This window comes from Aptenodytes patagonicus, chromosome 12 (assembly GCF_965638725.1).
Source record: "Aptenodytes patagonicus chromosome 12, bAptPat1.pri.cur, whole genome shotgun sequence".
Taxonomy (NCBI): domain Eukaryota; kingdom Metazoa; phylum Chordata; class Aves; order Sphenisciformes; family Spheniscidae; genus Aptenodytes; species Aptenodytes patagonicus.
Genome location: NC_134960.1, coordinates 2578151 through 2594087, shown reverse-complemented (window position 1 = coordinate 2594087; position 15937 = coordinate 2578151). Strand labels below are relative to the sequence as shown.

The following is a 15937-nucleotide window of genomic DNA, read 5'->3' as shown; positions in this document are numbered from 1 at the left end:
TCTTGCTTCATCTTTTTTCTCCCTATTCAGTCTGTCCGCATGAGCATGCGTAAGATGTGGGAACTCGACGAAGCCTAGTGCTGCAGGTATCCTGCTGTGAACCAGTAACAGCACCACATGAAGCTATTTATTCTGCTGCATCAACAGGAAAGAAAGGCTCACGTGCTGGACAGCAATAGCTGTCAGTGCCACCAGGACATTTTGGACTGGGTTGTTTTGTTGGATTTTTTTTTTTTTTTTTTTTTTTTGAAAGGAGCTGTTGGCAAAGCAATAGCTCACTTGGCTCTTCCTCTCCCTTTCCCCTTCTCATGCTAGCGCATGTCATTTCAAGTGACACAGCAGTAACCCCAAACAGGATGCACCCTACTGCTTGTGGCAGGAGGAGGAGGGGATGGTACAGCACCCAGGGGGAACCTTCAGAAAGGAGAGGCACCACTGCAGGTCTCAGACAGGACAAAACTAAGAAGAGAACAGAGAAATGGAAGGGAAAGTGAGCTGGGCTTTAACTCTTTTCTTCCTCTGTGTGTGTGTGTGTGTGCGCGCATGTGCGTAAATACTAGTTTCCAAAGCAGAGCACCAAACAACAGGGACAGTGATGATGAGGGAGAACATTACGAGGCTCAGGGAATACCAAACAGAAAGAATCCTGTAAAATGTATGCATTAAATCACGGCAGTACCATCCAACTGCTTCCAACTACACTTGCACACATTATCTTTGTATCTTTATGAACACAGAGCAACTCCAAAATGCTACCACTTTATACGCATTACACTCACTTCACACCCAGCATTTCCAGCCTGAATTTTATTTTTTGTACTTAGGAGCTGTCATAGTTCATGTTATACCTTCCAAACAAAAGCCCACTGCACCCCTCTCCCCTCTGCTTTACTGCCACTATGCAGAAGGTGGAGCTAGACCACCTACCAGCCCTGGCCCCGGCTCTCCATCAGCAGATACATAAGCGGTGGTCTCCAGCTGCTCCCATGGCCGCAAGCACTGCACTGATAAACACAGGGAACGATCTTGTCTTGTGGACAAGAAAAAGTGAAAGAAAATAAGGATTATAGTCTTCAAAAGCCTCTCCATCTCTTCAGTTGCTAGTATGTTAGCTTATATTTATACAGCACCTATGACCCCCCTAAATCCTAACACAAAAATCTTAGAACTATGGTTCTGATCTAAGAAGCAAACGAGTCTGTCCAGCATTATATTAAAACAATTTAGGCCTGTCTACACAGTGTACACATATACTGGATTTATCTATCTCACTGCTGGGGGAAACACAAAAGACCTTACTACGAAGGCAACATTCAAGCACTCTGCTGAACGAGGTAGGTAGGCTTTTGCTTTATGGTCTCCTGATTACTGTAAGTTTATACAGGTGCACATACACTCGGAGCCATGACAGCAAATGAAGGCACCTGGGTACATTTTGAAATATAGATATATATATGCATACACCCATATATATATGTATAGGAGACAGATCTGTGAGTAGGATCTTTCTTGCTCTTAGGATCTCTTTCCTTCCAGCACAAACATCCTTTAGCAAAGCTGAAGGCTGCGGCACTGAAAGCCTTCAACCCCCCCAAGTTATGCTGAGGATGCTCAGCACTTTATCGGACTGCGCCATTTTGTATTTGTCTTCATTTCTAAGTTTCTCTTATTTTTTTTAAATTTATGTAGAAACAATCTCTTGTCAAACTCCCTGTTCCCCGTACATTTTGATTTCCTCTGTTTTCTCTATCCATACAGATGAGAACAATTGCCATTAGTGAATTTTACTTTATCTTGCATGTTTTTTTCTCCAGTGTGGGTGTGGACTAATGTCATCTCTTGAGTGTAATTTAGCTGATTTGTCCTGCTGGCTACTAATAGAAAAGACCAGTCTTTAAATGAATACATACCAAATCCAGGTGGGGGAAAAAGAAACCAAACACCAAAACCCAAACAAAAAACCTAATACCCGGTGTCTTACCTTCTGACCCCAATGTGAAAAAAAACCCCTCTTACACAACATACAAACACAAGCAATCAGGCAGCTCTGTGAGCATTCTTCAATTGAAAAAGAAAATCTGATGACACATTTTTAAAATTAGACTAACCAAAATAATTCATTTGAAGGTAACTGCACATAAGACACTATGAAAAAAACCACTAAAATCTAAAGCAAATAAATCAGTCTTATACCAAAGTGGTATTTTTGCTTATCTGAAAAAGAAAGTTTGATAAACATTTCTGCTTGTATATAGAATTCTGTTACAGTCTCATAAGAATTTATTTTAAGTTGCTTTAATTTTTTTTTTAATTCTATACTTTTTAATTATGTCTGTTTTGGAAAAAAAGAGGTCATGAGTTCATGATTAGCATCTCTTGTATGACTAGAAAATACACACAGTTAAGAAACCAACATGCTCATTTTCACAGCTTCTTAGCCCTCCATGCTGTCAGCAGAACAATTTCCTTTTCTACTAAGAAAGTAATTTCCAGTAACTCACAGCAGCTGAAATATGTTTAAGTACTGAAAAAAAACCAACTACCTTTTTCTGTCTGACTAAGTTATATGTCAGAGTTTGGGCTGCCTTTAAATAGAAACACAGTTAGCACTGTAAGCCAATTCACTGTCCTAACATTTGAGGTATTTCTTTAACTCTGTCTTTGGGGGTAATACTGTTATTTTTCCTGTAGGAACAAGAAAATTCTGGCAGACTTCTTCTCAGATGTTCAGATAATGTCATTCAAATAGAACAAGCTTCTGAGAAGGAGAGCACGCTCACCCCGTGTTTTGCAGCCTCTGTTCCCTGCACACACAGCCACACACAGCTTATCATCTACACCTATTTTTCATTAACACCTGAACTAACACCGGTTTTCTACCAATTTCTGGTACCACGTTTCATGAAAAGGAGTAAATAAACCATTCAGACAACTTCAGTGGTAAGAACATTTTCTAGGTAGGTCTTCAGAGGGGCAAGAAAACCCCCGACAAGAATCTCATTCCTGTTTGACAGTTCGTTTCTCAGCTGACTGCTCACACGCACTTCCTTCTGACTTACTGTCCTCTTTCCTAATTACCCCAAAATATGGCAAACTAAGTGCCAAGTCCAGAGTCTTTGGAGGCTTGTTTTTTCCTTGGGACAAAGCTGTGCAAGAAATACACATGAGGCAAGAGAAGTGTGGGTATGTAGTAGATGGTGTATATTTTAGTACTAGCTAGAAAGCAGAATAATTCAGCAAACAGAGATTTTGATATTCTGGTATTCACAGTAGCCCAGGACTGGCCTTTCTCGTGGTCACACTATAGCTGTTCCCTGAGCAAACTATAAAGCCACATGTTTACTGTCTTCTTCCAATATGCCCCTACTCTGGCTGTTCCCATGTCTCTTCTGACATGCCCACTTAAAAGAAAGAGCAACATGACGAGGTGTAGCCAACTCAGAGCTTCAAGAGTACTCATGGGCAGGAGGCACCCAACAGCACGTGCAGGATTTTCACTGAAGCTACAGAAACTCAGATCACTCGAACTTCTGTTCTCGCATTCTCCACCACACATGGCTGAAGTCGATCAAAAGGTTTAGAAATTACTAAGAGGGGAGCGCGAGACCGAGCGCAGCACTGCGTGAGCCACCATTTCCATAGGTACCGACGCTAAAATAAAACACAAAGAAAGCATACAGCAAAGCAACTGCTCCTATGGGCGATGCTCAAACAAACAATATACCTTCTCTCTCTTAAAGTGGAAAATGACACAGGAACCAGAGCGAAGATACTGCTGTGGCTTAAACAGGCACAATGCCAGGACCTAAAGTCAGGGCTGAACTGAGCTCAAAGTTTCTTCATTTATCAACTAAAACAGATGGCAGAGAACTGTAATTTGGCTCCTGTTCCTTTCCAGTTATATATCACACAAACTGAAAGTGTAGAGGGTTTGTGGTACTATTAGAAGTTTTATGTTTTGTTGACATTTTGGCTGGAGCAAGGGAAAGACATTTGAAGACGCTGCTAATGAGGCTCACACAGATCTGGAGGAGTATCAAATACCATGAATGCACAGGGCACGAACAGTACCTATATTAAAGGAAATACAGTTGTTTCTGTGATGTATTTTACTCATTTTAGGCCAAAATCGCTGCTGACGATGTTGTGGAAACATCTTGGAGAAACAGAGCAGGATCAGTGGTGTGTGATAGATCATTTCCACACTTCAAGATCGCTGCTTTCAGCAAAGGCTGCCTCCCAGGTCCGCACTCATGCTACAACCGATCACGGAGTATTGTTGGGTTGTTCACTTGTTCAGGCTGAAGTGGACAGGGGGTGTCTACAGCCGAGCTTGTTGTTACTAAGAGACACTGGCATCACTGCAAAGAGTCCTTCACCTGGATAAAATGGGGTCTCTTTCAAGGCCATAGTTTCAAAGATAGATAATACATAAAAGCTGGAGGATACTAAGCTTCTTAGCTTAGGATCCTTAGATACTAAGGATACTTGGGGCAGATCATCGCCCCAAAAGCATCAGGCAAGACTGTTTAAAATAAAGAGCTTTTACATGTAGTCAAACTGCTTAAGTCCAAAAGTTTAATCACTTGATAAGGGCTATGAAATTACTTTTTCAGAAAAGACAGAAAACTTTGTACAAACACATTGTACTCATGGATGCATGCTATATGCAGGCACTGCTAATATTCTATATGTAGTTTGTGTAGTATTTTGTGCTGCAATTCATGTGTTTGAACAAGTTTCTCTGTAGTGTATTGTATTCTGAGTAATAGTATCTACAGAAGCTATCGGTTGCAGAAAAGAAAAAGGTTGTACTTCTTACGCAAATGTGCAGAATTACCTCAATTAAAAGCTTCAGTTGAGCACTAAGCAACAGCACAACGCATTGTTGTAAAAATAAATAAATCCTTTTTGATACAAAAACTACATAATAACCATTCACACTTCTACAGAGCAGAACACATTTGGGCATGTATTTTTAGAAATAAGTGATTAATCCTGCAGAGAGAACTGCCCCTTTTGAATGTAATCGTTATGGTCATATTCCTTAGGCAAAGCAGAATCGCATGTGTATTTTGTGCAAATGAGTTTTTTCAAAGGAATATTTCCCATATATGAATTCTGTTACTACTCAGTGTAAGGTGGAGCAGCTGGTGCATTAGCAAGTCATTTACAGATGAATAAAATTACTTCCTGTTTTGAATGGGCATAACTTTTTTTTCCTCCAGCAGATATTTTATAGATTAAGGTTCTCTCTATATACCACAAACGCAAAATTTTTCAAGTCCTCAGAGACAAGTTCTGCTGCTGGCCGATTCTGAAGGCCCAGCACAACCACGCTGTGGATTCGCTGGTGCAACTCAGCTCTGCATTTTTCCTAACGTTACTCACAAACATGTGATCTTGCAGACATTCTGCTCCAGATGTAGCAACAGGAGGGAACACAGCCTCTGAGCGTGAAACCACCGTGTGCGTTACTTTCCACTCGTAAAACGCAGTTCTAAAGTGGTCACCTCCAGCATTCAGCCAGAATTACAACACAAGTTTCAGGCTCCAAGTCACACTGGACCAGTTTATTCCAGAACAGAAGCCTGAATTCATCCAAGCTGTCACCATGAGAATACACTAACTCAGAAGCGTACACACAGCAAAGGATAAAGCCCTTTGAAAACACAAGAAGGACAATCCATCAGTCAACCAGAGGAGCTGATCATCCCAAGAGAGCAAGGTTTACAACATAAGACATGTAAACACACCTTCAGTCACCAGAAAACGAATGGTGGAGTTGTTTCAGAAAAGGAGAAGACCTCACAGTGGACAAAGAGGTACATACACCCCATGCTCTTGGCACATCTTCATACCCCTATGACCTCACCTGGAGAAGGAGGGGAAAAAACAGTACCCTTAAGTTTGCAGAAACACCTTCTTACAACACTTGCCAGCGTAACCCAAGCATAAAGAAGCATTTTTACTCTAGTATACCTACACATACATTTTCAGACACACAGAAACCATGGCAATAAGTCAACATACTCTTTCTCCCACAGTGGAGATGATGGGCCAGTTCACCCTGTCTCCACAGAACAAGCACAGGAGCAGGGTCTGTCTCAGCCCTGTTGGGTCAAACCCACAGGGAAGAGGACAGCAGACATCCATGCCTTCCAGAGGGAAAACTGCCACACTTGCTGGTCTGGCACGTACCGTTGGAAATCGAAGAAAAACTTGAAGTAAAATCAAAGGATTCACCTGATCAGCTGGCAAGATCCAAACTAGTACCACAGCCCGAAGGCCTAACCAGCAGAGATCCCAGTGGTAAAAAGGCACCACGTGATTCACTCACTACAGCCTCTCCTCAAAAAGATTTCTAACTTAGAGGAAGGAGTTGAAAAGCTGGAAGGGGAACCAAGAAAGAGACTGTTCCAAGGGCAGCTTAGTGAGGCAAGAGACCTCAGGCAACTCCCCGACAACTCGTGCCATCCCAGGGGGAGGAAGCAGTGTTGCAGGCTGGGAGGAAGCCAAGCGTGCGCTGATGGCACCGACATCGTGATGTCCACTAAGGGCAGCGTGACCTCGTGATGCCAAGTTCTCAAGTCACCACAAGATCCCAACCACCACGGGAGAGATATCAGTACGAAAGGCAATAAGGGTGACCCTTAACCTGTGTGTTAGCTCGTTTTGTATCTTTACCTCCTTCTAAAAAAATAGAGGTAAGACCGAGCAGAGGGTTTTTCCACTCCCCTGTTCGTGTTCCCTGTTCCACGGGCAACGGGAAGAAGCTGAAGCGAAGCCCTAACCTGAGGGCTAGGCAGGGTATGCTCCCACCAGGGCAGAGGAAAATTTTCCAAGGCACAAAGTCAGGCAGGCACAAGCACCCCAACGATTTTCAAAGTATTTGGTCACTCTCTGTGTTCGCATGCACCTAGCACGATGGGGGTACTGATCCAAGTTAAGTCCCTTGGATCTGACGATAATACGAGTAAATAACAATCACCGGCTGGACTGACAACCCTCTGATTTGCAGCTCCTTCAGGCACTGTACAGACCCAGCCTGCAGCACTGCCTCATTCAGAGCGAGCATATAATTTTCAAGGACATGCTGGATATTTTAGCAGCAGCACTCATGCCTACCTGGAGAAGCACTTGGAGACCTAGAGAGTGGTGTCAAGGAGGGCTTGGAGAGCAGCCCCTTCAGCAGAAATTGTCCAAACTTTCTCCATGCTCGAGAGCTGCTTACTGGAACCTATTAATTTATATGTCTGCTTCCAAGATGAAAATTGACTTAAAGCACTGGAAGGTACATAAAAGCTCAGATGACAGGAAATGCAAAACAGAATTTGGCAAAAAGAAGTACTTCAGAAAACAGCAATATGTTTCAAAATACAGGCCAAAGTCATCATAGCAATAAGAGAAAACTGCGCATAATTCAAAGTGAAATATTTATTAAAACTTGCTATACTCAAGCTAATGAATACAACCAAAAAGCCAAAAATTCTTCCAGAGATATTACAGAAGAGATGGATTTTTTTAATAAAAAACAAAACTTAAGGGACATTAAAGGTCAGAAATGAGCTTAATAAAAACACAAGAACATTTTGGATGTTTAAGAATTTGAATAGTCTTAAAAACTTATGGGACAAAAGCTTTCTAAATTCATCAGATAACTGGAAATGATGAAAAGCTGGAGCTATCACAAAATGAAGTCCAGCTAAAGGTCTTTTTGAAGATAGACTTTGAGGTGGTGAAATTCCAGGAGTTTTACAACTATTGGTGAAAGGCTTGCAGAATGCTAGAAGTGAACAAATACCAAAACACACTATTTCATTAATAGCAGGTTTTGGTCAGACTGGCTTGCTGCATTGACAGCACTGTTGAGGAACAGCTTTAAAAAGCCTTGTGCGGTGCTGTTAGGATAATGAATTCACTAGCTGTATTGCTCACAAGGACTGACAGAGTTTGGCAAGAGATTTGCTTCCCTGGGCTCAGGCAGGTTGTACACAAAGTTACCTGCTGTTGATAGAAAAGCCTTTGACTGGGTGGAGTGGGATACTGAATTTACCTTCCACAGCAAACAAGGTAAGAATTCTGGCAGTGGTTTTATCTGTTCAATTGTTTGATGATACTACAGTGTCCAGACACCGCTGGCTCTGAACTCCTTCGGCATCTCATGAAGCCATACCTTAAAAATGGAAGGCAACCTGGCAATCTGTGGTGGTTACCCCTGCTCTGAGCGCAGGCGGAAGAAACACAAAACAGTCCCTGTAACAATACCACATCATTTACGTCACCAGTGCTAGCCACCTTCAAAAATAATACAAAAACTTACCAAGAAGTCTTGTGGGTAAAACTTTAACTGGAAAATGAATGTAAAGACAACTTTCATATTCCTCCTTCACCTTACTCCAGCCTCTGCTTTAAAAAGTCCCCAGCTACATGTCGTTAGATGTCTCCGAGTCTCTTCTCAGTTTATTTCAAGAAATTAGCTCCTGCTTCAAGAAGCAATTATGCTTTTGTAAGAAAGCATATAGCATTTGTACTGTGCAAGAACAATAGGTCTGCAGAGGAACTGGCTCGTGAAGCATCTTTGTATCATGCTACCCATTTCCAATTCTAGGTTTATTGCAATTCCCTTGATGAATCCCGCTGCCAAAAATTATGTGAAAGGAAACAAATCTCAGGATACCATTTAAAGTCACTGCCATGGAGAACAGAAAGAGTCTGGGCTGACGGGGGATACTTGCCTAGACAAATTTCAGGAAATACTACTCTGCAGCCAGCCTTAGGCCTTTCATGTCTCAGGAACCTGGCAAACTATTCTCTCGATAAAGGAACAGCACATATTACAGAAAGACCCCAAGAAAGCACGTTTCTAGGATGACCGAAAATGGCTTTCTCCATAAATAAAGAGAAGAACATTTAGAGTTATTTATTCCCGTATCTTCCCATCTGGAAAATTGCACTCGTCCTCAGAAATACCCAGAGAACCAAAGCAACCCCCTAAAGGAAGAATGTGCCCAAAGATACTCCACACCGTTGGTAAGACTCGAAACTGGAAGGGGTTCTTTCAAGCTTGAACAATTACCACACAGCTGTACCTCTACAACAGGTGCTTTAACAAGAGCAAAACAGAGTTTGCAAACATCGGTGGAATGCCCCTCGGGGTAAGATGGTTCTTTAGAGCTCCTTAGATTAAAAAAAAAAAAAAAAAAAAGAGACACTGAAACTTTTATCGAGCTGTAGTGTAAAAAGAACTCCTGATTAGTAATCCCTCTATCCTCCAGCGAGGTGGGCAGGATGTCTAGAGATACAAGGGAACAAGTATTTGAACTTTATACATGAGATGGAAAGAAACACTGAGTTTCCCTCCTACATACAACCCCAAAATGTACCAGTCCCATAACTCAGTATTACAGGACCATCCCTCTCCCTCTGCAATAGGTTAATAGTGCTCCAAGCCCAATTACTATCTCATGCAAAAACTCTGCTGCAGTCCTTACAGCTGTATTTACCATTGGAAATACTGCCCACATATCTTAACAACAAAGATATAAAGCCTGAGATCTCTTGGTAATTTACTGAGATTTGGGCTCATTCTACCGAGCACATTTTGAAGAACGAAAAGCTGGTTGAGTTATCAGTGGTTTAGCAGCTCCCTCTTCTCCAAAGGCCTGAAGCAGACCTCTAGAAAGCCAGAAAAGAAACAGTGGCTCAAAATCGGTATCTGTGGCAGTCAGTAATGTAAATGTGCAGTGGAATACTTTGTGTGCCCATATAACATTTAGCAGAAATGTGTGTCTTCTGCTTAGTTTAACAAAGTTTTTGTAGGATTGTTTCCAGTATACTGGGGAAATTGATCAGCAAATTCTGGAACAGGGTTCATTTAATTGCGATTTAAAAGTGTTTATACATTTTAGACATGTACAGCACACAATTCATGTGAACAGCTTTATGTATTTTTACAACAGGAATACTTTGATCCTAAAATTCTAGAAAACAACATGCCTGAAATCTCATATTCCTAATAACTGTAACAGCCCAAGCCTGGGCTGCTCTCTCCTGTCACCAGCAGTCGCCAGTGCCAGATGCTACAATATGGCCAAGAGCTCCTATTTATAGTAAAAGTTACCCTCAGGGAAAATCCACTCACGTGAGTATTATTTGCAGTAGACAGCAGATACTCTACACCTTGGAACTTAAGGGGTTGTTTCTTCTCTAGAATACTTGCAGGTGTTTCTGTGTTTCTTGTAAACAGATTTTACCACTAAAATTTTGAATATTCTTGCTCACCATGTGAATGTCAAACTGTACTGAGAGATTTCAATCTAAGGGCCAAGCCTGCCAATTGCCCTCGGTTAAACTGAAGAGCTAAAATACTAACATGTAGTGGATCTATTGTGATTTCCTAAGCCGCCTTCTGTAAAATAAACTGCTTATATATATAGATTTAAAAAAAAAAAAAAAAAGGCAAACTGATACATCAGCAAATACTTTACAGTTGCTAACTTACTGGTCACATCACTAGAACTGTTAACCTCTCCAGCACCTAGTTCTGGAGGATTTTACACAGTTTGGCTAGACCCAGACTCATAACATTTCACACACCCACGGCACACGAAGAGATTCTGGGCAGGTAAAAAAAAAGCAAATAAACCAACAACAAAATACGTTTCCCCTGAAAAGTATTATTTTATTTTTGAAACAGTGTAAGCTCAGATTAAGTAGAATTTATGTCCTGGTAAATTTTCACAATAAGCCTGATGGAAATGCAAAATATATTCACAGTCAAAAAAAAAACAAGCATCAAAATCATCCTTAAACGTTCTGCTATACCGATGTCATTGCCAGAGTAGTTGGACTTTTCTCTCTAAGTACATATTATTCACAAAATATATTAAAAGAATCTATGTGTTTTTTACGGTTGTTCTACACAGTCTCCTCAGTAAAAGGACCAAGCTTTCAAAGTGAAGACAGTCAGAAACAACAGCGCTCAGAATATTTGGAAAATGTTCTGTTGTTTAGAATATAAACAGATAATAATATACCAATCCATAAACATAACCTTGCCCCACTGAAATTGATGATGCTGTTGCCTTCAGTGTTACTGCAACCAGGAACAGTCTAAAAATCCAGAGTGCTTGTTTCCAGTCTCTAAAGACCTAGCTGTAATAAATAACGGTCTTTATTTTGCGTATTATCCAAAAGTTTCACCAGTAACTGATAAGACCATACGTAGTGAGGATCAACTAAAGACTTATCCCCATTTGGAAAATGAAAGCAGCTGTTAGGCAACAATGCCTAGAGGGCTCTGTATTAGTCTTCAAAAAATAATACTTGGCTCTCTTAAGTAAGAGGCGGGTCTCCCACCCCCCCAGAGCCTTAGTCAGAAGAGTCGTCAGCCTCCTCCTGGGATTTTATACCTGCAGGTCCGCCAAAAAAAACCCCAACAAACTGCAAATTCACTAGTTACCGGTTGACAGTTCACATCACAAAGTGAAACAGCACTACGTAAACAGAGGAGGGTAAGAACAGACAGAATGACATATCTTTTTGAAATTTCACGTCCAGTTTGGCACGGAACGATGCAGGTGAAGAGGGAAGAAAAGACCTTGCCGACGAGTACTCACTCTCGCTCCTTTCAACACAGGCGCGATCCCCACGTTTCTGCCCCAGGGTCTGCACTGCAGCTGTTGAATTAACCACCCCTCTCTACACAAACCCATCACTAACAAATGTCTTAACAGGGGGGAAAAGGCAAGGCAGTTATACAGAGCAGTCCTAGTGCCCCTTCCCCACCAAGGGGTCTGATCCCAGTATTAAGCCGATTTAAAAAATAAGATGACCCCAGACATCATTAAAACCTTGTCTCTTAAAAAAGATCATTTAAAAAAAAAAGGAACCACCTTCGCAGTAAATAGCAGGGAGGTGTGCGAGCAGCTGTGATCGGTGTCTTTAAAAGGTGTGTGCTAGCAGTTAAAGCACTGGACTTCAGGTACTGTCCAGGAGTGTGTCCTGACTCTAAAAGGGCACAAAAAGACCCATCAACATTCTGTGAAAACCCTGATGCTCAAATTACTGCAGATATACTATTAACCACCTAAATTGCTAAATTGTATCACTGCAGTTAAAAGGAAAATCCCACAGCATAAAATTAAGCCCATCAGTCAGAGATCTCCCTTTACAGATCAACCCAAGGGCTGATCATTTGTAGGTAATAAATTTAAAGACAGCGGGTAGGAGGAGAGCTTTACCACACTGTTAGAAGTGTTTCAAGAAGCGCATAACTCTTACGAATGAAGCATATTGTATTTGCATCCAAGTCACAGACTCTGCACTTCAAAATGGTTTTGCAGGTTACCTCTTCACTACGCCAGCCAGGACTAGGACTGCATCGCCTTCGAGCGCAATCATTATCCACCCGTGGAACAGCACTTATTTTACAGCCACAAAAACTACCTGTTTCCAAGCTAACTAACCCCCGAGGAGGCCCTGGGTAATTTCTAGGCCCCGGCGCAGAAGCCCCAGCGAAGCCTCTCCCCGCACCAAGTCCCCACGCAGGACAGCAAACCGGAGCCGCCACCGAAACCCCTCCGAGAGGGGTTTTGTGACCCCACGGCCGCCCAGCTCCGGCGGCCCACCCGACTGGAGGGGGCCGAGAAAGGTCTCCTGGAGAAGGGCTGCCTTTCCTGCCTCCCCGTATTGTGCTTGGCACCTCTCGGCGGATCCAGTGTTGTTGCGGTTAGAGCATGACAAATTTCACGAGAAACCCTACACCTCTCTTGGCAGCAGCCAAAACTTCACGTTTTCTCCCCCCTTCCTCCGCGTTTCTGAGGTTGCTCCCTGGGGATCGCCAGCCGCCTGCCCGCCTCAAGCGGAATGGCGCCTTTCCCCCTTCCCCGGCCTGCAGCATCCCCGGAGGGAGCCGCGGGGGGCCGGGGCCCCACACCCGCCCCGGGCGGAGGAGACCGGGGGGGGGGGGGGGGGGGCGCCGCAGATCGCGACCGGGCGAAACCGACAGGAAGGCGGCGACGGGCCGACCTGGGGCTGAGCTCCGCTCCGCTGCGGGGTGCCCGGGGCGGGGGGGCCGCCCTGAGGGGAGGCAGCCCGGGGAGGGAGCGGGGGTAGGCGAGGCACGACCCAGCCCTGAGGAGAGGCGGCCACCGGGGGCAAGGCGGCTATGAGGAGGCAGCGCGGCGTCCCCCCCGACGTGGCGGCCCCGGGGGGGCTCCCGCCCAGCGCCCGCCTGAGGGGCCCGGGCCGGGGCACCTCAGCGCCCCTGGGGCTCCCGCAGCAGGGCGGGGGACGGACCCCGGGGCCAGCGGTACGCGCGAGGCTGAGGAGAGCGGGGGAACGGCGCCAAGCAGCCCCGCTGCAACACGGGCGGCTGCCGAAGGGGAAAGGGGCTGGGGCCGAGGAGGAAGGGGGCTGCGGCCGAGAGGGAAGGGGGCTGCTGCCCGCCCTCCTCCGGGGCAGGGGACGCGGCGGAGGGCGGCAGGGAACTCGGCGCAGAACTTCGGGGCGGGGAGGAGGGCGGCCCCGTCCCGGTTACCTGAAGACACAGTCGTCCCTGGCGTCCCTGGCCGGCGAGATCAGCCCGTGTTTTTTGTTGAAGAGCTTCTGGAACAGGGTGGGCGGCATCTTGGGGCGCCGCCGCTGGCCCCCGCCGCCGAGGCGCTGGGCTCCGCGCAGCGCCGTCCCCTCGCCGCGGCTAGTTCCGCCCGCCCGACTCCATTCGGTGTCACAGTCATATGACAGACATTAGTCACTCGGCGCTGCCAGAAGGGGAGGGCCGGCGGGGCGGGCCCGGCGGGGCGCTGCGCGGGCCGCTGAGTGGCTGCGGCGGCGGCCCCACGTGGGGAGCGGCCGCGGGCCGGGGGGAGCCGGAGCCCGGCGGCCCCCCGCCGGGGAAGCGCCGAGCGGCCCCGGCGATAAACGGCCGAGCGAGCGCCGGCGGGGGTTCCCTCCAACCCGGCTCGCCTGGGCAGCTCCTGCGGCCGCAGCCAGCGGCGGGGGGGGGGGGGGGGGGGGGACGCGCCTGCTCCCCGCCGTGCCCGGGCCGCCGCGGGTCTCTGTCGGGACCGGGGTCTTTCCCCTGGGGGCTGGGCGGCGAGGGGCGCTGGTAAGACGCCGCTGTTTTGTTTTCCTTCTTCAGGGGGAAGTTAAGAGACAGAAGCGCCAGAAAGGTAAAAAGAGGTCAAGATCCAGGCATCAAAGCCTCCTTGTCGCTGTACCCGGCTCTTTAGGGACTCCCCGTGCAGGGCTGCAGCAGAGACGGGTGACTTCTTTTACCCCCAAGCCTAGAAAATCCCAGCTCCTGCCCCCTTTCTTCCTCCCGCGTACCTGCCCCGGGTACGTGAAGCGATCGTCCCAGGGCAGTAACAGAAATAGCACCGCTCCGATGCGCTCGATTCAAAACCTACACGGAAGGTGGAGCACGTGTATTTGCATGCAGAGGGAGCCATCATTACAAATAACACATCCATCTACAAAATAGTATTTAAGATGTAATACCCAGCAGGTGAATCCAGGACAACAAAAAAAAAAAGCGATAGATTTTATGAAATCAAAAGGATCTGCGGATTTCCGCAAAACTCTTTATTAGTATTTAAACAAAATGGAAACACTGGTTACAGTTAACAGTCTCCTTCAATGTCTCACTGTTCAGATACAACACTACTAAAAGTTTAATTAAGAACTGACAAAACTGACTCATCTGCTTTCCCTAGAAAATGGAATTAAACTAAAACAGGGTATGATGTAAGATTAAATTAAGCAGATTATTTTTAAAAGGCATAATTTAGTGCATGCATAACATACCTATATGATTCCTCGCCATCAGCCATCTGTAGGAACTTTGTTTTTCATCTACTAGAAGTTGAAGATAATTCTAATAGAAAATAGGAATTAATGTTTAGATGCATCTTTTTCCCCTTGTTCTGTATGGAAGATACACCTGCCTGACATAGATTTACAGATGACCAGTCTTTACATCCTTTCACCACGTGAAAACCTCCTAGCTTCGAGATGACTGTGTAAATGCAGCCTCAAGTATAAAAAGTCCTCAGGGAACACTATGAAATAATAGAATTTTGGCCAGGATAGACAACTCAGCTTTCAGTAGTTTCACAATTTACAGCACTGTAGATTTAGCTAATCTCAAGTGCATTACAATTCTAGCTGATAGAGTCCCTTTAAAGGTAAAAATTAACCTGTTCCAAAACTCCTAAATTAATAGCAAGTGATTCTGATGGGCTTGGTTGACATACCTTAATTGAGGGAGTGGATGATGGACAGTAAGAGAAAAAGGGATAAATACAAGTTTAATTGTCCATTCTCCTGTAAAAACCTGCCTGTAGGCAAATCTTCGTACCTACACAAAGAATATGAATTTCAACTTATGTGTCCTTTCAGCATGCGTTGTCTTGGGCCCCAAACGTGTCCTTTCTGTGTTCAGAGATTATGAACCAAAACAGAACCATTTGCGTGTCGGGTCTTTACCCTCCAACAGTTGGTGCACGTACCCCTATTGCACTCCAGTGCAAGAAGCAAACATCTCTCATCGTCTCTGAGCACTTTAAGCCAAAGTCTCCTAGAAGTACACTTCAGATAACAAAAATAACTGAACAGTGTTAATGAAAAACCTCTTAGCGATTTACGTATAATACATTTACTAAAGATGCATCTACAATGCACAATTCCTAGTGATAAAGTATTATCACAGTTCTTGCATGGACTGACTCACTGTAAGCGATTCCATTCAAGCCATTAAGACTTCATCATGTCTAGGACGTGACAGAGCAGCCCTACTGACATTGAACAGACCGCTCTCCTGAATCACTGCACAAATAAGCTCTTCTGTACTACCCATTAACTGGCTGTGACCCATAACCTTTATCCACTAATATGGAAGAGCCAGTTTCCACTTTGAATGAAATTTTATGTA

The 15937-nt window shown here is 44.9% G+C and overlaps 1 protein-coding gene across 2 annotated transcripts in view; it reads right to left on the bottom strand.

The window, feature by feature from the left end:
* Positions 1–13720, bottom strand: part of FNIP1 (folliculin interacting protein 1) — a 70801-nt gene extending 57081 nt beyond the window's left edge. For both annotated transcript variants that reach the window (XM_076350470.1, XM_076350472.1), the window contains exon 1: positions 13544–13720. In XM_076350470.1, the coding sequence (XP_076206585.1) occupies positions 13544–13632 (89 nt within the window). In that variant the 5' untranslated portion in view covers positions 13633–13720. The remainder of the gene's footprint in view (positions 1–13543) is intronic.
* Positions 13721–15937: the final 2217 nt, after the last annotated feature.